The 25,076-nt window shown below is 44.4% G+C and overlaps 1 protein-coding gene across 2 annotated transcripts in view; it reads right to left on the bottom strand.

Annotated features, from left to right (window-relative positions):
- Positions 1 to 25,076, bottom strand: part of LOC135902004 (neprilysin-1-like) — a 64,359-nt gene that overhangs the window by 25,556 nt on the left and 13,727 nt on the right. Inside the window, exons 6-12 of one of the 2 annotated variants that reach the window (XM_065431899.1) lie at positions 23,273 to 23,469; positions 19,851 to 19,988; positions 16,564 to 16,761; positions 12,313 to 12,393; positions 10,046 to 10,179; positions 9,734 to 9,959; positions 4,786 to 4,884 (exon numbers count right to left, since the gene is read on the bottom strand). In XM_065431899.1, coding sequence (XP_065287971.1) covers positions 4,786 to 4,884; positions 9,734 to 9,959; positions 10,046 to 10,179; positions 12,313 to 12,393; positions 16,564 to 16,761; positions 19,851 to 19,988; positions 23,273 to 23,469 — 1,073 coding nt within the window. The remainder of the gene's footprint in view (positions 1 to 4,785; positions 4,885 to 9,733; positions 9,960 to 10,045; positions 10,180 to 12,312; positions 12,394 to 16,563; positions 16,762 to 19,850; positions 19,989 to 23,272; positions 23,470 to 25,076) is intronic. The other variant, XM_065431900.1, reaches the window with a different exon arrangement.

The raw sequence follows: 25,076 nt of genomic DNA, 5'->3' as shown, positions 1-25,076 counted from the left end.
GGCAGAAAGTTAGATGGGCGGATGACATTAAGAAGTTTGCAGGGACAACATGGCCACAATTAGTACATGGCAGGGGCAGTTGGAGAAGTATGGGAGAGGCCTTTGCCCTGCAGTGGGCGTAACCAGGCTGATATATATATATATATATATATATATATATATATATATATATATATATATATATATATATATGTAGCGTTCCTAACTAGAACGGCAACAGAAATGACATCATCTAAGTGAGACGGGTGTCGTCCGCCATTTTATTCCAACTTCTTTCTTCTCACTTCTCCCCTAGCACCTTCCTTCGTCTTCTTTCATGCGTCCAGCGCAGACCGCTTCACTCTTCCGGATTTCTTTTAATTACACCTCCTGGGGTAATACTTGAATACGTTTCCAATAGCGGCGCACTCCGTTTGGCCCGAGGCTCGGGCGTACCAGACATTCTTCAATATTCCATGCTGGCATGCAGTCTTAATAACTTGAAATGGTCCGCAATATTTTGAATTTGAGGGCACAGCTCCTTTCCTTACAAGGACATAGTCTCCAGGCTGTATGTCCGGTATCTGGCTACTGTGCCTTTTATCAAAGTTTCGCTTCATGCGGCGCTTGTAGATCTCCTGTTCTTTGACAGTTTTCTTTACTTCCGCAAGTTCGAGGTTCTCTAGGAGACCTAGCTCACGATCTGCAGGAAGTATGGGCGCTGTACCTGAAGTTACAAAATGAGGGCTGCAGCCTAAACTCGTGGTGTATGATCTGTTGTGATGCTTCACAGCGGCCTCGAGACAGCACTTCCAGCCACCGGCAAAGTCTGGATACATCTTCAGATACTGTTTGATGTCTCGTATGGCACGTTCCGCTAGGCCGTTTGCTGCCGGGTGGTATGGAGAAGAATACTTTATCATGATGCCGTGCTCCTGGGCCCACTTTGATAATTTGGCACTCCGAAAAGCCGGCCCGTTGTCGCAGACGAGCGTCTTTGTGTGTTTAAAACACTCAGCTTTGAGGAGGTCTATTACGCTGTTTGCGTCTTCATTGCCAGCTTTAGCCGCAATCGTCCGTGTGCACTCATCTATGGAGAGCAAGAAAGCTTGCGTTCGCTTGACTCCTTCCCCCTTCTTTTTGAGCTCCGCGAAGTCCAAATGAATTACTTCGAACGGGATGCTTGAATATTCAGGGTTTGTCATAACGTCTGTCGATTGCTTGAATTTAACTTTGTTCACCTGGCAGAGGTGGCATGTGCGGATGTAATGGCTGATGTCGTTTTTCATGCCCGGCCATGTGAATCTCATGAGCAATTTCTTATAAGTGCGCCAGAAGCCATCATGTCCACCCGATCCAGGGGTGTCGTGGTATAGATGAAGAATCCTTGGAATCATAGTTGGTGGTACGTGATACCTTCCATTGATAAACTGGAGCTCTTCTGTACCTTCCCATAGCTTAATATGATTGATGGTATCTGGATTATTGCTTCATTCCTGTACAAGTAATCTTGATAGTGCGTCAGCGTCAGTGAGGAGTGGGCCAGGACGGTGCGAAATTACGAAATCAAATTGTTGCAGATAGTTCACCCATCTAGCAATGCGGCCTCTTGGCTGGGCCATGCTCAGAAGTTGAGTCAATGCTTGATGGTCCGTGAAAAGTATGAATTTGGGACCTTCCAGGTAAGTACGAAAGTACTGCACAGCTTTTAAGACGGCCAGAGCTTCCTTTTCTGTGGTACAGTAATTGATTTCGGCGGGTTTCAGGGTATAGCTGTAGTACCCCACGACGTAGTGTTTGGTTTGATCAGCTTGTTTGGATGGCTTCTGGTATAGAACTGCACCGGTAGCATAATGTGATGCGTCCGTGTTCAGCACGAAAGGCAAGGAAAAATCCGGTATTCGCAAGATGGGGTCCGACGATATTAGTTTTACAAGCTCACGATAGACAGCTTCGCACTTCTCGTCCCAATGAAAAGGCACGTCTTTCTGAGTTAAACGTGTGAGGCACCTTGTTCTCAGTGCGTAGTCTTTGATAAACGCCCGGAAGTGTCCTGCAAGGCCAAGAAAAACGCGCAGGGAGTGCACATCATAAGGCTTTACCAGCTTGGAGATTCTCTCTACCGATTCTTGCTTGGTGCTTTTAGTCTGTCCATCAAACACCCTGCCAAGAAATACTACGCTATCTTGAAAGAACGCACTTTTCTTGAAGTTGACTTTGAGTTGGGCAAGACTGAGGGCATGAAGAACTTTTGAAAGATGACTACGGTGTTCGTCCTTTGTCTTTGAGTAGATGATGATGTCGTCGATGTACACATTGCAAAATGTGCCCAGGTAAGGTTTCAGAATGTCCGTCATAATCTTCTGAAACCACGCAGGGGAGTTTTTCCAACCAAATGGTAGGCGGTTGTACTCAAACAAGTCAAATGGGGTTATGAACGCGGTGTACTTCTTCGTTTCTTCACTTAGTGGAATCTGCCAAAAGCCCTTGCAGAGATCTATTCGTGAAAACCAATGGCAACCACCGGTTTCGTCAATGATGTCGTCGATTCTCGGCATTGGATAAGGTATCAATTCAGTTTGACGATTGAGAGCCCGGTAGTCTGTGCAGAGGCGGAATGTCCCGTCTTCTTTAGGTGCAATAGTGATAGGAGAAGCAAATGGGGATACAGAAGGCCGGATGATACCTGCGTCTAACATTTCTTGCAACTCCTTTTTCAGCCACACCTTTTTATCTCTGGACATATTATAGGGGGTTCTACGAACCACTGTTTTATCTGCGAGCTCGAAAGGAACGACATGGGATTTCATTGCTGGAGGGTAGCTTCCTATGCATATAAGCTCTGGGTACTTAGTCTTGATGTCTTCGTGGTGAAAAATTAGCCTCGATACACTAGGTTCTTCACCAGGGTCTTCTGTTCTTATCGTGTCTTCGGCCATTACCTTGTCATCCCAATAGAGGTTCATCTTAAGTTTTTTCATGTCTGGGCGGGACAAAAGAAAATCGTAGGTGACATTGGGAATGGCCAATACGTCACTGGTAATAGCATTTCCTTGAAATTCAATAGCCAGGGTTACCCATTCGCTATGCATGGTCACTGACCCATCGTAGGCTTGGACACGCAATGTTCTACCAGCGTGCAGACGACTGGCATCCACTCGAGTCTTGTTGATAATAGATACCGAAGCTCCACTGTCAACGAGAGCCTTCACTTCAATGCCATCTACCTTAATGGGGGCGTACAATAAGCTTGACGACACCAAATATACTGTCTCACTGAAGCTCTTTTTCTGGGGCTTGTGATGCACGGTAGACAGATTATGTGGAAGTAGGTTGCCGTGAACTGCTGAACGGCTGATTGCAGCTTGTTGCAGTACCACGTTGATCAGCGCGGTAGAACTAACTTCAAGAGGAAGGTCCGTCGCTGGCTCACCGTGCACTTGGTATCGGGTGAACACAACAGACTCTGATGACGCCTGGTCGACGAAAAACGTCACCCGCATCGCTGGTCTTCTAAAACTGTCGGCTGCGCCAAAATGTAGCGTTCCTAACTAGAACGGCAACAGAAATGACATCATCTAAGTGAGACGGGTGTCGTCCGCCATTTTATTCCAACTTCTTTCTTCTCACTTCTCCCCTAGCACCTTCCTTCGTCTTCTTTCATGCGTCCAGCGCAGACCGCTTCAATATATATATATATATATATATATATATATATATATATATATATATATATATATATATATATATATATATGTCTGTGTGTTCGACTGTATCTGCTGTTATATATCATTATCATGACCCACCAGCACGTGGAATAGCATGTCAGGCGAATAGCGAACTAACACCTCTAGCATGTCTTAAAGCTTGCTTCTCTCTATCTGCCTATGTCTGTAACATTTTCCCGCTAACCTGAATCACTGGGTATTTCGTGGTAGTCAAACGAGTTGCGCATCAGGTGGCTTTGAGGAGGGTACAGGGTTCGAAAGCAGCGGTCAGTCCCATTTGAGTCACTGGGTATATCGCACTGTGTTTCTATGTACCACTCTTCCACAAACTTCTTTGCCACCTACCTGGAGAAATGTCTATGTGCCACTCGGCCTGTGGTGCTCGTAATGAGCCTCTTTGATACCAAAATGGGTCGATGGTTATGTGGCATTTTATGTGTTCGGCTCTTCAGTGAACTTCTTTGACGTTAAATTAAGTAACGAGTTGTGTGCTACTGGGTATGTCACTGTACAATCGCAAAAATTGTCATTTAAATTTCTGCGAGGGTTGTCGGAAACAAATCCGCGCAACGCGAGGGCTTTAAGGCGGCGACGTTAGATGGCGCAGCGTGCGCAATAGTAACCGCGAGAGAGGAGCCCGGTTGCAAGCACGTTGCGACGTTGGCAATACGGTATTTCGCTACATCGCCCCAATGCTAAACGCATTAACGTTGACACTCATCGGGAAGTAGGTTCTGTCTTATCTTTGGTTCTGCTAAGCAACTATTTGTACGAAGTAAAATAAAATAACGAGGACCTGAATCACCCATTTCTATGGTTGAACATCGTTGCAGTGTTGCGGAGCACAAGAAAAAACGTTGAGTACCGCACGGGAATTAGGCATACTAGAGATAATACGTGCAGGAAAATGCCAATATAATGAACTATGTCCATTTCTGAAGTGCGATAGCATATAATACGAAGAGCAAGCATTTCGTGAAGTTTTCTTGAAAGCAAATGGCAACCACAACAAAACACAACTAGCGCGTACAAATAACAAACACACGCGACATGCCACTAATGAAGTGTAACGTCACACCTTCTTCAGAGCTGTTTCCTTTGTGCTGCCGGTCAACCACTCTCTTGTGGAAAGCGACTTTCTGAAGGTCGTCGTTATATTTTCTATCATCGTTTCGACCTAACAGGAGGCAAAAAGAAAAATGCCATTACATGATTTCTACAATACAAAACTTGGCATATCACTGCCCATAGGTCTACGCATAATATAATTTCATTATTTGATATTGCGAATTGAATAACTTCGTAAATTTTCCACACCAGACATATTTTGTCTACGTTTTATAGAATCAAGAAGCACTGAGTATTTTTTGATAGTTTGATATTGTTGACTAGACACAAAACGAGAACCACCTTAAGCTTAATTTCGGGAAGGCTTTAGTCGAAAGAGTGGAAGAATAAAGCGTCGGGCTTAAGTTCTTATACCGGAAGTCGGACATCCCTAGTGTAATCAAAAACAAATATTTAACACAGTTCATCGCAAAAGGGGAAACGATTAAATCACAGTAGACATGAGCACTTCTAATGAGTTGTTAACGCGAACGCACTAATGTCAAATTGAACGCCACTGAGTTTTGCGCTGCGAGTAATGTACCATAACGGTACATGCTGCTCGAGCCAGCAACCAGAAGCAGCATGCGGTGCCAACACTGCATGCCAACGACGTGTTGCGCGGCAAGAGACTGAGGAACCAGCAGCGACCACAAAGGCTGGCAGGCGCGCGCAGCAGCTAAGCCCAGTGGGGGCGAGAGAGACAGGGATGGCGCGCTGCCTTCCGAGAGCGAGGGGACTTGGCGTCGCGGCGATGCCCTCTCCCCTCACTCAACACATGGTGCACTACTGCCGCAGCAGGCGTTCCCTTTCTCCCGCTATGTTACGTCGAGCGAGCTCCTGATGTGCTGTTGCAGCCAATGGGAATTTTGGTCCCGTTTCTCTGCTACAGACACCGCTGACTTTTTCGCTCAATGGGCCATTGATTCTTTCGCATCAAAACGAGGCTTATGCCATATAAATAAGTTGCTCATCGCAAAACAAACACGTCCACATTGTTAAAAAACTTGACCTACGAAAAAGGCGGTAACAGTCAGACATAGCCTGTAGGAAACTAAATTGGAAATTTAAACTGATACGAAACGCAAACTTCATTTGCTGCTACAACGACAGATTTGTGTTGTTAAATAGAAGCACAGTAGAATAGAAGCACAGAAACTATTCCCACAGTTTTACAAGGGGTAGCAAGCACTGTCCAACATGGAAGCCAGCCAACATCGAGCAGGGCCCATCGTCGTCTTCAGGTCAGCCAGAGGCCTCTCATGGGTACGCCCCACTAAGTCCGAGTGTTCGCATCATTTTCTTCGAACAGCGCGTAGCATGACCCTCCGCTGCAGAAGCGCCGTTCCGGCGTCACTATGAATCCCCGGTAGAGGAAGGGTGGTAATGCCGAAGTCTCGAAACGCAGACGACGCCGGTGGAAAACGGAACATAAGATGTGGGAATGGCGGACACAATTTCGTACATGACGTCAGTTGCTTGTCGAAAGACGTGGTATGGGCCCTGTAAGATTTGGAGACGATCCCACCGCTGCCACCAGATGTCGGTTCTGGAGGACAATCCCAATCGCTGTCCCCCAGATTTTGGACCTTGCCGTTGGTTGCGGGAGTTGGCCGAGGTTGAGGAGGACCTCGGGATGAAAACTGTATGTTTATTTACATTATGTACAGTGGGAGTACAAAGAAATTAACAGCCATAAAGTCATTACGGGCCGGCAGCAACTCGGATGCTGTGGCCCGTGGCAAGAAGCTCGAAAGAGATGAATGAAGGAATGCTCAGGAAAAGGTCCCGTATCTAACAGCCCGCTAAACGCGAGAGGAGATTTTCAGGAAGGCCCATACGTCGTGAGGGATTCCAAAGTGGCAGGAGGACAACCGCAGCAAAACGTTCGTCGCGTTATCGCGGGTCGTAAAGGTGCTTCTGATTGTTTCGGGAAGCAGCAAGTCTGCTACGGAGCTACTTGCCACGCGTAATCATCCGTTCCACGGCGTCGCGTGCATTATTCACTAGTCGAAGTTGCAGGCGAAGGAAGAAATGTGTCCAACCGTAATGTTGGTTCCAGTCCGAACAAAACGTAAAAAAACGAGAGTCTCTCCAACAGTGCCGTGAAGGGAGGAAATATACGCTAGCGTCACGTATACAGTGCAAGGTCCCAATCACGGTGGTCAACCGAAAACGGGCTTTGAAAGCATGTCTAATAAGGTCCGATTCAAGCGCTCGGTGAGCTCGTTCGTTTTGGGATGATATGACGTGGTGATCTTGTGCTGCGAGGAGCAGCAGCGCAGGATGCCGTCGATGACTTTCGACAGGTAGGTACGGCCTCGGTCAGTCAACACTTCACGTGGGGCAACGCGTTAAAAATGTCGCAACAACTGAGAACTGAAAGATTTTGCTGCAATATCACTTTTTCATTTTTGTTGCACCCACGTAAAATACGGGATGGTCGTTATTAAGACTTACGGAATTTTTGAAATCGCTTGTTGCAGGCAGTTTAATTCTATTCTTTGAGATGGATTAATCAGAGAAGTGGGCATTACTTGCACGAGAAATCGAAGCACTTCAACTAATTAACAAAATTATCTCATTATCTTATGAATTACCTACTTTACGGTACATATGGAAATTTACGAGTCGTAGCCGGTGAGATCGTAGGGCGTACTCACTTCGAATGAATTTCCAGGTTTCCACCAGTTTGGAGATTCGCGCTGGAAACTCGCCGTAAGAGTGCATGCACTGTTGTTCCATTTGCGCTTTTTAAACAAACGCTCTTTTTATACACTGAACCACAAAACTAACTGGAACGACCATGTGTTTCATGCCCCGCTTCGGCAAATAATATGTCGAAACTGTGTTCCTGGAAGTTCACTTGAGATGGATACATCTTGAAAACTCACCGGCTACAATTTGTAAATTTTAATATGAGCCATAAATTAATTTAAAAATTCCTTGGGCCACAACATTTTTATAAGTATGGATTACCAGCGAAGCTGTTTAGGCTGCATACATGGGTGGTATACATCATGAACTCGTGGATTTTTTTTATACGGTACCACAATATGCCCACACGAACGCCGCCGCTGTCACCGCACCTTCCATGCATGTGCCGCAACCGCTGCCGCAGCAGCGCCAACACCTCCGACGAGCGTCACGTTATAACCACGGAACCGCAGACCACGTTCACAGGTGCCGTCGCCGCACACTTTCCCCTCTTCATTATTCGTAAAACAGGATTTAAGCCAAATAAAGCGCACGAAGGCCAACTCGCAACACTAAATGCACTTATATATATAGTGTTTCTCTTACAACGCCAAGTTTATGCGATTCTATTTGGACCCAAGAGATTAAGCTTATTTTTGCAATTTGATGGATTGCTTGAAACCTGCTTAACCTCCGCCACTGGTGGGCCCTCTATTGCACTATCTCTGGCATCGGCACACACATTCCTGTAACCCATATGGACGCAAGTGGGCCAGGGTAACGCCCCCCCCCCCCCCCCCTCTTAGGAATGAATGCAGGGGGTGCATACAGAGGCTAGAGGTACACAGCTTCGCATTTAGGTAAGTGAACTTTTCCTAATTGAATGTGTGTTGCGATTTCCCACGCTGATAATGTGAGCTTCTTCGAATAATCCAGCTCAAGGACAAGAATTATGCTAACCGTCACAGGCGATCTTTAAAAAAATGTGTAAAATGAATAAAGTGACCGCCCTGTGTAGTGGACGTTATTTGCTGACATCCCCGCAGGTATACCGCTTCCGCGCAGTCCTTCCGTGTGAAAGAACCCTTCACTACCTACTCCGTGACTCGCCGCAGTGGCTTAGCGTCTATAGGGTGTTGCGTTGCTAAGCGCGAGGTCTTGGGATCAACTCAAGAGAAAACTTAAACACGCTGCAGTTAGTACCAAGGTGTTAGCTTACAATACATGTGTTCGGTCAAAACTAGAGTATGCTGCTGAATTTTGGGATCCCCATTATAAGAAGGATGTTATGCAACTCGATAGAGTCCAAAGAAAGGCAATAAGATTTATTTTTGATAGATGCAGAAGGCACGATTTGCCATCCTTATTGGTGCAGAAGTGCAATGTACCGACTCTCGAGGTTCGCTGGAAAATTAGTCGTCTTGGGTTTCTTCACAACTGTCTTGCAGGGAAAACTAAATTAACACTTTCCAATGGCATAAACCCTTTAACTACAAGGACAACTAGAGACAGCCATGAATACCCTTTATCGCCAATTTTCCCTAGAATCAACGCACACAAGCGCACTTTTTCCCCGAACAGTGTCCGAATGGAATTCTTAGCCCCGACAGCTTTTCGAATCGGCCGACTTTATGAAGGTGCTCGAGTCTCATGTTGTAAACTTCGATGGTTGAACATTGCTACGGTCTTCATGTTCTGTTGATTTTTGTTGTTGTTGATCTTCGTTACATTGTATGTATCCTTTGTAGCCCCTCCTGCTAGGGCAAAATTACTGGCCTGCAGTATAGCGTAAATAAATAAAAATAAAGAAATAAATGCCGGCCGTAGTGGCCGCATTTCGATTGGGGCGAAACAAGGACTCGCGTGTGCCGTGCATTTGAGCCAAGCTAAAGAACCCCAGATTGTAAAAATTATTCTGGAGTCCCCCACTAAGGCGTGCCTCATAATCGAATAGTGGTTTTCGCACGTACAACCCCCGAATTTATTTTTAATTACTTGCTTCGTTGCTTGTTTGTTTGTGTGAAGCGTCGATTTAGAGCTTAAGTATATACAAATATTTTCATTTAAGTATTTCACAACGTTGCAGGCCATTGTGGCTTACGGGTTACTTCGAAAATTCACTAGCCCAGCCCACCTTCACCGAGTGCGTTCCTTTACAATTTACACAGTGTACACCTCAGTCTGAGGGTTCCTCCGACTATACCTATATAAGTTATACTCACGTCCTCTTTGGCTGTAACGTTGAAGTTCTTCTCGATGTACATTCGGCCAATCACGAAAGGCATCGCTTTAGCGACTTCTTCAACGCAAACCTGCCAATCTGGCTTTTCTTTTTGCACTCCATACGCGACTTTCAATAGATTCTGCCAAGATTTTGCGAATTTTTCTGACGTCAGCAATACCATCTGGAAGATGCGCCTCCACGCGGCGAAATTGTACATGTCTGAACTGAAACAAATGAATTAACCATTCAAATAATCAGCGTAATTGGTTGTCCATGCCGTCTGGAAACGCGATATGCGCTAACTACTTACAGGTCGTATATGCACTTGAAGAAATCATTGACCTTCTTGAAGTAGGACATCCCGAACATTGCGACTTGCTCAGTCTTGTTTAGCGTAATGTTCGCTTGCGAAAACGCCCTGTTTAGGCTTTGTAGGACTGGAATCTGAAAGTGAATACAATGTAAGTGGCAATTCTTCTGTTATTAATCCAAGAAAGGACAAAATATGGAATTGTGTTGGCATTACTCTCTTTCAACGCAATCATTTCTTTGCCTCAATAGGGTGCAACAAGATCAGATTTCTTTCCCAAGACATAACAGACGTCAAAGCACTGTCGTAGGAAGTAGTGTCGGAAAATACGTTTGGACAGGGATATGAGTCCCACAAAACTTCAGACGTCCGCATGTGCTTGACAGTTTAGTGGCAATTTAATGAGTGCTTTTAGGGTTGATCATGACATAATTCACCCCAAATTTTTTGTACCTGCTTGCAAGGAGTTCAGTGCTTGTATTGAATCTTTCTGGCAAATTAATGTTTTAGTAATAGGGTATAACGCGCCAAAACCACTTTCTGATTATGAGGCACGCCGTAGTGGAGGACTCCGGAAATTTTGACCACCTGAGGTTCTTTAACGTGCACCTAAATCCAAGTACATGGTTGTTTTCGCATTTTGCCTCCATCTAGATGCGGCCGCCGTGGCCGGGTTTCGATCCGACCTCGACCTCGTGCTCAGCAGCCCAACACCATAGCCACTGAACAAGCACGGCGGGTGCTGGGAAATTATTCTTTGCACTGCTTGTCAATGGCCGCTTGCAGGCATTTGCTGACATATCCTCAGCCGCTGAAATACCACAGGCATTCTTCCGGCCAGCTATCTTTTTATTACCTCCAGTCATACGTGCATTCTTGCTTAAAGGAGTCCTGCAACACTCTTCGAGCATGGTAAATAAATCATACCAGAGTGCGAGAGAATGCTTTATTGAACGTAAGCCAAGTCTAACTCAATTCCACGCAGAGGATGAAATGAGATCTTTGAAAGCCAAAATATTACTATAGTTGTGTACTTTCATGGAAAATGCTTTACATGACATTTTAAACTATGTTTTGGGTCCCTTTAAAGTTAACTGTCGCATTTTCTCGCACAGACATTTTCCAATGCTAAGAAACAAGCAGGCGAAGTGTTAACATAAGCGCCGTCTTCTATTTCTCCAACAGCAAATCTTCCATTTAGGAGGAAGAGGAATAAACTTTTATTGTACAACCAGCACTTTATGATGGCCGGGCCTAAGCCTCCCATGAGGGGACGACGAGGGCTTGCATCGCTGCCGCCACACGGGCGTGCTGGGTCGCCCAGGTTTGGTCGTCGAGGGCGGAGCTACGCAGATCCTCATGCAGCCTCGACGAGAGGGTCGTTGTGTTAGTCTGTGTGTACTGCGCTGGGCACTCCCACAGCATATGTGCAAGCCTAGCTGGGGGAATGCCACAGCACCGGCAGTTGGGGGTAGTGTAAACGTCTGGGAATATAAGGTGGAGGCGGGCGTGTGAAGGGTACATGTTTGTTTGTAGTAGACGCAGGGTGGTAGCCATTGCCCGGCTAAATTCGAGGTGAGGTGGGGGAAAGTTGGGTGACTGAGGTAAAAGGCCTTAACGAGATCGTTATACGTTGTCAGATTGTCTCTGGTGTCCAACTCATCTACAGTGACTCCGGTGCGGTTGACTAGGCCTCGAGCAATGGAGTGGGTGACCTCGTTGAGATTGGGGAGGTGTGAGTGGACAGGGCCCGCATGGGCCGCGATCCATGTCAGGGAGATCATGCTGTCTTTACAGAGTTGTGCCTGGCAGAGGACGCGAAGAGCTTGGGGAGAAATACGGTCTTTGCTGAAGTTAGTGACGGCTGAGCGAGAGTCACACATGATGGTGTGACAGGTGGAACCTCGAATGGCCAGGGCGATGGCCACTTCTTCAGCCGTCTCGGCAGTGGGGGTAGTGACGCTGGAGGCATGGTGTAGGACTTCATCGCGTGTGGCGACGGCCACAAATCGTGTGCCATGGGAATATTGGGCTGCATCAACAAATGTGACGCCAGGTTCCAGTTAGTCTTTTTTTTTCTTTTTTGTATGTGTGGTTGTTGCACGTACAAAGTCAGAGGTAAATGAAAAAAAGGGCCAAATCTTACTACGCCCATTAAATCTTTGCTCTAACTTGTTCTATGACGACTTGTCTATTCTTTTCTTGCGGACAAGTATGTCAGAAGAGTGCAAAACTTTGTAAATGACAAGAACGAAGAACCACCGTACGTTTGGCACTTGTTTCTCCAGTTCATCGATAGTCATCTTTTCGTAAAAAGCATTAATATCTTGTCTGTCATCTGATGTCATCTGCAAGAAACGTAGATGTTTAGAAGAATCATTTTTTTTACAAATAAAATATGAGCACAGGCGACCTCGGAAAAAACAAGGAACTTGTTTGGATGAGTAGGTAGGGCATCAAGCTTTACCATGAGTGATTCTGCAAGTTGCGGATCTTGTATAATTTGGTAGAGCGTTAGACATCCATGCGCAGTCGGCGAAACCACACCGACATGCGGACATAAACAAACTTTATATACATACTGAGAGGTAGATAAACATTTAGTACGATAGAAACACTGGGAGATCGGCCTTATTTAAAATTATGACCTACTGCTTAACATTGGAAACGGGGAATAGAAATAGAAAGCGACAAAAATGTTTATGATGAGGACAAACGTAGTGGGTTCAATGAGCGTGAACTCCAGAATCTGCTGAAATTCTCAAATCGAAACCACTATCGTGTGGCAACTCCTTGGTTGCATATAGAACCTCTTACTAACAGGGGTCCGACCGAGGTCGCAAGAGAAGCTTCCCGGAGAAAGCTTAATTGTTGTGTCTTGTCAAATGCCCTGTACCGTGAGCATATGCAGAAGACGGGTTCAATACTCTCATGTATATTGCACTGCTCGCCACCGACTGCACAGCGGAAAGAATGTAGGCTGCTTCGAGTTAACGCCACTCCTAGTCCTAACGTGTAAGCTTGTGTGTATTTTCTTTGGACATTAAAGTCAGTTCCAAGCCTGGGTCTGTTCTGTCAAAACGGCCGGGACCAAGTGGGCCATTTTATGTCCCAGTATTTTCAGGCAGTATGACGTAAACGGTAGCATTAGTCCCTCTTCGAAAAATTGCGAGACACTTCAACGGCATTATTGCGGGCCATTTTTGCCTCTTTGTCGGCGAGCTCATTTCCTTCTCAGCTATAGTGCCTCAGAATGCATTCAAGTTTGAAACCATAATCCTCTTCCAGTGCGAAATTTTGTATTTCTAGCCCATATTGAGCAAGCAGACAGTAGAAAATTTGTTTGGGGGCACACAAAATTAGTTGGTTTTACGACACAGTTTACAGCTGAGGCCTGATTCTGTTCTACTGTTTTAAAAGGAACGGCCTCGCGGGTGCCTACAATTACTGTTGCCGCTGATGATCTGTGGTAGTCAATACGCAAGGTCCTATTTCTCGTCAAATTTGACATTACGAATGGCGGGATTGAGTAGTTGGCAACACGAAGCTGTCAGTACAAATAGGTATGGAAGTGGCATGATTTGCATAAATGCTCGATAGCACCAGTTACCTAAAGAACAAGATGTCATACATAACCTTTAGTATCTTCTTGAATACAACGGTGTGCCAAAAGCCTTGACATAGTTCACACAGATACACCTGCTAACTTCATGCGACAAAAAAGGTGGTGCACTCCCAATGGGATATAGATTTCGAAAAAGCGTTATCTGAAAGCTTATTACGGATTGTCATGACGCTAGTTACGATATTAGTGGCTGGTCAATAGCGCAAGCTTTATTTGTAGAGGTTTGCAGAAACGGTCGACAGATGTTGCCGCAATAATTGAGCGTGTTAGCCCCCTGCTGTACGTAGGTAGGAACTGTGAATTCTTGACGAGAGAGGTAAGCTTCATCGAACGCAGTTTATGAAACTGGATCATACAAGAGCAGCAGTGATCCCTCTGACGTAGAACCGCTTACTCTTGCAAGATATCTAACGATGCGTAAAAAGCTGGCAAGCTTGAATTCAAGCGCTGCCGCATGCTAAGACCAGGACGAATTTCGGTCGATGATGACGCCTAAAAATATCTTGTGAGATCCGTATAGAATCGCTGTACCATCATTTCTGCTCTTACCCTTAGCTTACACTCGCATGTAAACGCAAGTGCAGCATACTTGGCTGAATAAACTTATCCTGACAAACTCTGATCTTAAATTACCGAATGTACTGAGGGTTGTGTTCAAAGATATAGGCCTCTGTAAACCTTCTTGACAGAAAACGTGGCCGACTTTATGTTGACTGGTCTCACCGACAACTATTGTCGTAAAGTACACCATGTAACGAACTTCATCATCCAGTGAAACAGCCTACTTCCAACGCCTAACTTGAGTACATCAGGAGTCGCATCATAGAACGCGTTTTGATACCTCTGACTTCCATTGACTTCGAAAAGGACCGCTCCTTAGAAGATCCGACATTTCTCTGTTCGACAGTGAAAAACGAAGTCGATAACGCTGAGATAGTAAAACCCAGACCTGTGCGAATTATCGTTTTTGCCATTTCAAAGCTAGCCTTTTGAGAAACCTGGATGGGTTTTCTTTGTAACGTTATGCTACGCTCAGCTACTGGATGACAATTTGCCCTTTCAGGGCGTTCCTTTGCAAAAATCATAGCCATGTCTGTATAAAAACCATACTTCCCAAGAAACCATTGCAGCCTCCTCAACATGTTTCTCTTTGTTGTCATAAGCAGACGGCTTGTCAGTGCTGTGGGTCAGTGAGAGGTTGTGGCATGGCGCCATTTGTCAGGCTTGAGAAGTGCCCCGATGCGAATGAGTTTTCTCTGGTCAGCCACAGTACCAGATGTCCACGACATGATATGTTAAACACAATACGCAGTTCTAAAAAAAACGCAGCACGTGTCCTTGAACGTCCCATGAACACCTAGAAGCAACGAACGCGGCGTCAAGTTCTCATAGCGTGAACAGGAGTTGGAGGTGGTCATCTATAGTTGGTGGCCCTTGTTTATGTTGTGAAACGGAGCCTGATATTATTGCTACAGTCATTGATCACCAGCCCTCTGCAACGTCCCCATTGCTTGTACATAGATACATTGCACAACAGCCAGAGTCCGGAATAAATTATTTTTTATGGAGGAAGCACATAACGTATGTACACGGACTCCGTTTGAGGGTGAGTGGTAGCAAGCGCACATGGCATGACATGGCAAGAACTTTATTTTGGTCCAGAGAAACTAGGGCCCGAGGGCAGGCGCACAGTCTAATAAATTTCAGCGATGCACACAGACATGTCTTGACCGAATATACGATTTTCTATGTCTATGTACACTTTTCTGTCATTGCACTTACGGGACTATGTGACAAGGTGCACAACACCTCGTGAAACTACGTTTGCTGAAGGTCATCTTTCAACTTACTGCTGTCATATGTGAATGTTCGGCCGTGCTAGTAACAAAATTCACAGAAACAAATAAAGGAGATGGTATGCAGGGCTACATTGATTATAAAGGTACAGAACTAGTTTGTACAGGTGGGGCAAAGGGAATGGCGTAGTTGTATAACATTTCAGTGTGTAAAGGGCCTAAGGCCATCCTAGTGCCTGTGCTGCTGGAACTTCCATGTGGGTCGATATCCCGGCCGTATTATGTAGGCCGGTTTGTGAGGGTTCAGGTTGTTTGCAGCGCGGGAAATTGAGTTGGTGGTGGTAAAGTTTTCTTTTTGTTATTTTTCTTTGTCGCATTCTGGCAACGGTGAACGAAGGACGAGAAGGTGGTCTGGCTACAACGACAGTGGCTGTATTTGACAGTGTGAAGGAAGGCACGAACAAAGAAAACCTTAGAGCTTTTAGCTTGCCTTCGCAGTAAAACGGTCGTCATGTTTGAGTAGGATGAATCTTCAAGCCCTGCACTGGGCAAACGAGTAAATATGGCTTGTGTTTCTTTTTTCAATGCGCACAACCATTCGCACGGTGTGAGTGCGTGCCGTGGAAAGTAACGCCTTTGGAACACGTGGCAGATGATCGAAAGCGAGTATGTTAAAGCAGTGAGTATTAAATAATAACTAGCTCTGCCTCTCGTTTTCAGGCACATGTGTTATGCAAGCTCCCGCAAAACTACACTTTCGACAATAAAAGATGAAGTGTAACAATCTGGGAACTGCTCCTTCTCTAAGTATCCGTCCATGGAAGCCACCTGACTTCGGTGCAGCTGTCGAAAGATTGCGTCGTTGTAAAGTAATTCATTGGAGTTATCCACCAGTCGAACGTATAGTTTGAATGGTATTTGGCACGGTGATGAAAAATTGTTTCGGATGTAGTAATATGTTACCATTGTAACTTGAGAAAAACTGTTTTGGAAGTGGAAAATTAGATATTTGAGTCAGATATCATGTACGTTTTAGTAATACTAAGTACTGCATTATAGCATAATTAGAAACATTGATAAATATTGTTTGTGCTTACCGAAGCAAGCCGTGCCTCAAACACGAAGATTCTTTCAGCAACAATCATAGCGTCGTATTCAGTCGTATTTGGATTGAGAACCGTTACAGCTGTGGCGATAAGAGATAAGTACGCCAATACAATGCCTTTGTTATACTCTGTCGTCCATGGATTAAGGAGCTGCTCTCTGCCTAAAATAGGATATGGAATCTCATCCAGCTGGAAAAAAAAATATTACGACACCATGAACTTGTTAAAACTGTTTACATCAACAAAGGCGTGCAGTTATATTTCAAGCTTGCCGATATTGGCAAAACACTATAACCAAATTAATTTAGATCATCCTTTTGTCACAAAATTCGATCGTTGTGAACTGGTTGTAACATATGTGTGTCTACATGTATCCGTATATTACCACAACTCAATTTGCAGTCTTTTCTTTTGAGTTATACAGTGTCGAGCTGTTTTCTTGTATACGTAAGTGTTAAAGAGCTCTCTTTTATAGATGTACAACAATATCCGCATAAACATCACGTAAACTTAAACAGAAGGATTACTTTGTGGCACCGTTCACGTAAAACACTGCCCATGTGATTGTCTCGTACGCCATGCGGTCTCATCTACCGTAACATTGCGCTTTCAATGCCTCGTGATTTAGGGAAATGCTGCAAAAACAAGACGCGGCGCCTGCAAAAGAATCAATCTGCTTAATAGTTCATTTGGCACAATACTGGATGTAAAAAGATATGACTGTTTTAAGCAAGCAGGCGCATTGCGGGGAGAACCTATTTCTGATTAAGTTAGCTGTATGAAACCACGAGAACTCTTTAGGCAACTAAGAACATTGAATAAAAAAATATAGTGCTCCTTCTTCTCTTGTGTCTCCAGGTCGTTCGGTAGGAGCCGGTGATAGCTTGTGCAGCACTTTGGTATTCACGGCTAAAGAATTTAACAGAAGCTGGTGAAACTTTCTATGAGACAGTAAACAACAAGATCAGCTCGGATTTCATGCCTTATTCCTCTTATTTTTTCGTAGAATCTGGTGCAATAAAGCTGGAATTATTTAAAATATTATTGTTTCTGCAAAAGCCGGCAGCAAAGCAGAGGGAGCATTTACAATTTCATTCATAACAATCAATAAATCAATCCAATAACTAGTCAGTGAGATTGTAAGCACAATAGTAGCGGTGGTGTAGGATCATATTTGGGGTATTATCCTATCATCATCAGCAGCAGCAGTCTGGTTACGCCCAATCTAGGGCAAAGACCTCTCCCATACTTCTCCAACTACTCCGGTCATGTACTAATTGTGGCGATGTTGTCCCTGCAAATTCGTTAATCTCATCCGCCCACCTAACTTTCTGCAGCCCCCTGCTACGCTTCCCTTCCCTTGGAATCCAGTCAGCAACCCTTGATGACCATCGGTTATCTTCCCTCCTCATTACATGTCCTGCCCGTGCCTATTTCTTTTTCTTGATTTCAACTAAGATGTCATTAAATCGCGTTTGTTCCCTCAGCCAGTCTGCTCTTTTCTTATCCCTTAACGTTACATCTCTAATTCTTTCCATAGCTCGTTGCGTCGTCCTCAATTTAAGTAGAACCCTTTTCGTAAGCCTCCAGGTTTCTGCCCCGTACGTGAGTACTGGTATGACACAGCTGTTATACACTTTTCTCTTCAGGGATAATGACAACCTGCTGCTCATGATCTGAGAATGCCTGCCAAACGCACGCCAGCGCATTCTTATTCTTCTGATTATTTCAATCTCATGATTCGGATCCGCAGTCACTACCTGTCCTAAGTAGATGTATTCCCTTACCACTTCCAGTGCCTCGCTACCTATCGTAAAGTGCTGTTCTATTCCGAGACTGTTAAACATTACTTTAGTTTGCTGCAGAATAATTTTTAGACCCACCCTTCTGCGTTGCACTTGGTCCCCGGAGTTACTAAGCAAGGCAATATCATCAGTGAATCTCGAGTTACAAAGGTATTCCCCATCAACTCTTATCCCCAATTCTTCCCTATCCAGGTCTCTGAATTCCTCCTGTAAACACGCTGTGAATAGCATTGACGAGATCGTATTTTCCCGCCTGATGCCTTTATGGGGATTTTGTTGCTTTCTTTATGAAGGGCTATGGTGGCTGTGGAGCCGCTATAGATATATTCCAGTATTTTTACATACGGCTCATCCACACCCTGATTCCGTAATGCCTCCATGACTGCTGAGGTTTCGACTGAATCAAACGCTTTCTCGTAATCAATGAAAACTATATATAACGGTTGGTCATATTCTGCACATTTCTCTATCACCTGATTGATAGTGTGAATATGGTCTATTGTGGAGTAGCCTTTATGGAATCGTGCCTGGTTTTTTGGTTGACGGAAGTCTAAGGTGTTCCTGATTCTATTTGCAATTACCTTAGTAAAAACTTTGTAGGTGACGGACAGTAAGCTGATCGGTCTATAATTTTTCAAGTCTTTGGCGTCCCTTTTATTATGAATTAGGATTATGTTAGCGTTTTTCCAAGATTCCGGTACGCTCGACGTTATGAGGCATTGCGTATACAGGGTGGCCAGTTTCTCTCGAACAATTTGCCCACCATCCTTCAACAAATCTGTTGTTATCTGATCCTCCCCAGCTGCCTTCCCCCTTTGCATATCTCCCAAGGCTTTCTTTACTTCTTCCGGCGTTACCTGTGGGATTTCGAATTCCTCTAGACTATTCTCTCCTCTCTCATTATCGTCGTGGGTGCCACTGGTACTGTATGAATCTCTATAGAACCCCTCAGGAATTTGATCGATCTCATTCATATTAGTAATGATGTGGTCGGCTTTGTCTCTTAATGCACGCATATGATTCTTGCCTATTCCTAGTTTCTTCTTCACTTCTTTTAGGCTTCCTCTGTTCCTGAGAGCATGTTCAATTCTATCCATATTATACTTCCTTAAGTCAGCTGTCTTATGCTGATTAACTTGGGAAGTTCTGCCAGTTCTATTCCAGCGGTAGGGTTAGAGGCTTTCATACATTGGCGTTTCTTTTTCAGTTCTTTCGTCTCCTGCGATAGCTTACTAGTATCCTGTCTAACGGAGTTGCCACTGACTTCTATTGCAGACTCCTTAATGATGCCCATAAGATTGTCGTTCATTGCTTCAACGCTAAGGTCCTCTTCCTGTGTTAAAGCTGAATACCTGTTCTGTAGCTTGATCCGGAACTCCTGTAATTTCCCTGTTACCGCTAACTCATTGATCGACTCCTTATGTACCAGTTTCTTCCGTACCTTCCTCAAGTCTAGCTAACTCGAGTTCTTACCGTCCTATGGCCACTGCAGCGCACTTTGCCGAGCACGTCCACATCTTGTATGATGCCAGGGTTAGCGCAGAGTATAAAATCTATTTCATTTCTAGTCTCGCCATTCGGGCTCCTCCACGTCCACTTTCGGCTGTCCCTCTTGCGGAAGAAAGTATTCATTATTGGCATATTATGCTGTTCCGCAAACTCTACTAATAACTCTCCCCTGCTATACCTAGTGCCTATGCCATATTCCCCCACTGCCTTGTCTCCAGCCTGCTTCTTGCCTACGTTGGCATTGAAGTCGCCTATCAGTATAGTGTATTTTGTTTTCACTCTACCCATCGCCGATTCCACGTCTTCATAGAAGCTTTAAACTTCCTGGTCATCATGACTCGATGTAGGGGCGTATACCTATATCCAATAGGGTAATCCTAATCAGCCCCAATGTAGGACTGGGTACTCTCAGCCAAATTTTCATTACCTCCTGTCGACTTCACGTTAAAATGCACCCGTACTGCATCCAGTTTCTTGCATGGGCAGGCCTGCTTTGCCGGATTATTTTCCGGAACTTTGAACGTCCTTAAGCTCCGCCACTGATATTAATCAGAAGATCTAGTAGTAGAGGATATTTTCTTGTCAAAGAGAAATGCCTCAACGTTCAATAAATCTACGTACAGGGGCATTTTTACGGCGAAGCTCTTTATGGCTTGCCTGCAGTGAAATTTTCATGTGCGCGAGACACATTGTCGTCATTTCAAGCCCATGCGTGCCTAGTTTCCTTCCGCTCTTCTGCAGTGGCGCGTATGTCGCGCTCGTGAAGTTGGCGCCGGTGGGCGGTCCCATTGAAATGTCACGGGTGCCTCCTCTCCGCCGGCTCCTCGGTGCAGCAGCGCTCCAATCACGTGCGTGGCTAGTTTTCTCCGGCTCCCTGAGACTACGGTAGTCGTCCACGCTTGAGCAAATTCATAAAACCAGCAGCTTCCAAGCAGCACATTTAATTGAGCATGGGCGCAGATTTGACTGTAGCTAAGAACGGGTCGAACATTGTACCCGAGCTGATCAGTGTGACCTACCGAAATAGTGACCCACCGATCAAGACAATAAATGTGTGCGCCTTTCATTCGTCATGATGACCACTCATCAGGACAACAAATGCGTTCGTACCTTTGTTCAAAATTCTGTGTCGCCTGTGTCTCGTGTGCTAAACAGCTTCGCTGATCGTCCACCTTGGGATGGCGAGTGGAATGGCTGACAATATTTTTTTACTTCAAGCTCCTTGGTATGCAGTCAGCGCAGCCACTCTTTCGTCACCTGACCTCGTCAGGACGGCTACACCACCTGTTTTTCTTAAGTTCGAATATTTCTTTCAGAGATTGTGTTCGACTGTTATTTTACCTTTAGCAGCTATTTTTAGTAAGGACGCGGGCACTATTGGCGCGACAATTCGCAATTTCTTACTAGCGAATAAAAATACTCACTATAGTTACCGTGTTTGATTCCTCACTTCAGGACACGTGTTGTTATTGCCACATAAAAGCTTAGCAGTAAAGGCATGTCTACTTAGCAGGAATCGTAAGTCCAGCACCACTTTTGGTATACGCGGCCCTAAAATGTCTCGTACGAAGTACATGGTCCTTCCAAATCCCAGATTCGCAAAGCATGCGTGAAGCAGTTTGACACCATCTTAACCGTAACTCCACTGCATTCCTTGGCAGCACTTCGAGGCGGATATCTCGAATAATTAAATGGAATAATTAACATCCTAGTTATAGAATCCGTTTTATAAGCCACCTGAAAAGTTGTGATCTGCCGCTTGAGTGACGTACGCATATTCAGGTAATTCACCTGAATGGCCCGAATTGCGCTACATGTTCCATGTAATTTCAGAAAAAAATGAACTAGAAAGAGCATGTGAGATATACGTAAACCGTAGCGTCTATCATTTCAGCACTATGCTCGGTCACATGGTGTCATACCAGGTATAATTAGCAAACATTACCACATCTCTATTTTGAAGCGAATATTTCCTTGCCAATTATCCCTACATTGGAGATGCCTGGTGCTTCTGTCTCGATGATTATACAACGTGGGTCACGGGATATCTTCAACTAGAGATGTGCCATGAATAGACAACTCGGGCGTTTGTTGTATGTGCATCTGGGCGTGTGCCACTCATTATGTGTCCGAACAGGTAACTTGGATATATTTAGTTGTTCATGCACCACTGAATAAGGGACAATTCTTGCCGAATCTCTCAGAATTAGTGCATACCACTGGGCAAGGTGCCCGTGAAGTGAAGAATTCTGTACCCAAAGTGGCCGATAGAGAATGACTAATAAAATTAGAGAAAAAAATAGGACCAGAGCGCGCATTGAGCAAGAAGCGTCGACCTGCATAAAGGTGAAGAAAGAATCGCGAAATGCCGAAATTTCAAGAATGATCTAAGAATACGCTTCGTTTGTCACTGATTCTTACATGTGCATGGTTTCCACCATTCTCTTTTATTGTCCGTTCAAGAGTACTGCAACGTTGTGCAAACGCGCAGCACCAGTAATTCGGTAGCAACATGGCGTCCCATCATTTCACGTTTCTCCGTTACGGTGATTTGTGAAGCATTTCAACCACATGATTTATTTACGGTGGTTAGCTACCCAAAACTTTAGCACCAGGAAAGTTCACTGCTTTTCTGCACACTTTAAACAAATCAATTGTTGGTGAAAGCAACACCAAATAACAGGAACACACAACCGAAATTCTGCCAACGATATCACGTAACGGCATCACCAAAATAAAGATGACGAGATAAATAAAACGCCACGTTTTTGACACGCAGCTCCACAACAAGTTACTCAGAACCGAAGGCACTGGACCACACACGTTTGGACTTTTCTACAGGCAATCTTAACTATTCAAAGCATGCTGGTGCAATTTATTAACAGGATAAAAGCCAGCAGTGTGACAACTTGCTTGAATTGCCAGAATGCCTTTCTTAGGACTCAAATTGAACCGTGCTTATATAAATAAAAATTCACAGGGGTGAAAATTCGGCCTCGCTGTTAGGACATAACGAAAGTAAAGCGCCAAGAAAAGTACGCACACAGACACATGGAGAAATTAAATGTGCATGTGTCGTGTACTCGCTCTGACCATGTGTTTTTTTTGCATTTTTTGTGTGTACTTCATTTTTAGTATGCTTGAATTATTTCCTTGGAGAGGGCCACCTCCTCGAAAATCCTACTTCTCTACAGTTACCATTCTTAATTCCAGTGAATTACCAAAACATTGCTGTAATTGTCGTCAGGCAAAGCCCTGCTGTACTTAACTGCGACTGTAACTGTGACAGTGATTTGAAAGTCCAAGTTATTGCATGCTTTCTACCTGATGCCGACATTCACGGGAAATCAACACATCTTGCATTCAAACATAGTGAGCATACGCACCTCGATAATAAACCGGTCTGTTTCGTTCAGGTCTTGAGCGACGTCAAAGAAAAAAAATGGCCACAAAGACGTTGTGCTGAGCAAATGTGAGTAGTTTCCATAAGGAAGTTCAGATGGTCTCATGACAGGCCATATAGGAAATCCCATACGAGCAAGAACATCTTTAACCATCGGGATTAGCTGCTCTTCTGTGAAATCTAGGAGAACATGTGATATCTGAAGCAAGTCAGTGGATTTCCTTGGAAAGGATAGCGAGAAAAAAAATGACAAAGTAACAACGTCCGCCTGGGTTTAAGCCTCAGCATACATCAAATAAGTACAGTAGCGAGCAAACGTTTGGGAACCAAAGGTGCCGAGATTTTTTTTATTACTTTTTTCCAAGCCTGGACATTCTGGTTGAAATCAAGAGCACACGCCTACGTGCCCTTGTTTGACTAATAAAATGTATTAAAGCAACTCCAGGTCGCGGAGCTGTGCTTGAATATTTTTCGACTTATTGCTGACGCTATGATCTCCAAACTTTCGCTCGCGACTGTGCATCAAATATTCGAAGAAAGCTTTTATTGCTCGGTCACTTTTGTGGATACCTTTTCTTTTGAATGACGTGAAGTCAGACGAGACGCCTCACTGCTTCTGTAAGCACGCTGCATCCTTAATATATTTATACCTTTAAGGGTGCTTGTTTGTCCCACGAGCAAGACCGTTACTATTAAGGCTCTGAACATGTTATTTTATCCGGCAGCGAGCATGAACTACACCTGTGATCATAACAACCATAGTCGAATGTTGTGTAATAATCTATCTGGTGCGCACCAAAACAACTGTTACACAAGTTTGACTGCAGCAGCTATTAACGTTTGCGTTAAGTAGTTTTCCCGCGTTCTGTCGCAGTAATTTTTGCAGGGCACGCTACTAAGGTTTCTTGCCGTAAAGAAGTCACCAAGAAGAAAATATCCATTCGCGTGAATCAATGTCATCACACCCTTAAAATACGAGGGTGCAAGCTGGAGCGTAAATAAAGCGCTCTTTGTGACTCCATGAGGGTTTAAAAATGTTAACGGTGAAATTATTTCACTTATAGCCATGCTACATCAAACGAACAGACTGGAAGCTGTACTCGTCGTCCTAAACGAGTTTCACTGCAGTAGCCGTCGAACTACAGCGACCACTTGTAAATTGTAATGCGCATGGTATTCTATCCTTTTAGAAGGTATACCTTGGGAGCTACGGCATAAATATTTGAGTATGCCAAATCAGACGCGTATGGAACTGTATAAATGTGGTTGAATCTTATTATTGCCGCCTGAATTCACGAAAAATTACAGTTGATAGAGAATGTTGTGCTGTGGAGAGAACGTAAAACACCCGTGCAGTGTGTTCTGAATAACGTGAGTTTACATAGGAATCGAGATTGTGGCTGTAATGTGCCTTCCTTACACATCAGATAGTAGCATTATCTCTTTGTTTGGGCAAATAAAAGTTGTTTTTGTTACAAGAAACAAGTGATAATAGTTACCTCCTCCACATGCGTAGAGATTCGATTTTCAGCATCCAATCGCTGCATTAAAGCGAAGATTTTTATGCCTAACAATTCTAATTTTTTATAAGCCCACCTGCCACTTTTCACATTGGCCAAGACATCTCCAGCGTGTTTCTTTTTATTCGAAGAGAACACGTTATTATTGTAGTGTTATAGCTTGTGAATGAACACTTCTTAGTCACATGAGAACGCTAAGCTTTCACAAACAACCTTTCTTGAAGTTCTAGGTAGCTAACTTTTCCTATTGCTTTCACGCCCTCTTTA

This window comes from Dermacentor albipictus, chromosome 9 (genome assembly GCF_038994185.2).
Source record: "Dermacentor albipictus isolate Rhodes 1998 colony chromosome 9, USDA_Dalb.pri_finalv2, whole genome shotgun sequence".
Classification (NCBI taxonomy): Eukaryota; Metazoa; Arthropoda; class Arachnida; order Ixodida; family Ixodidae; genus Dermacentor; species Dermacentor albipictus.
Note: the sequence above shows the minus strand (reverse complement) of the source record. Positions and strands in the feature narration are given on the sequence as shown.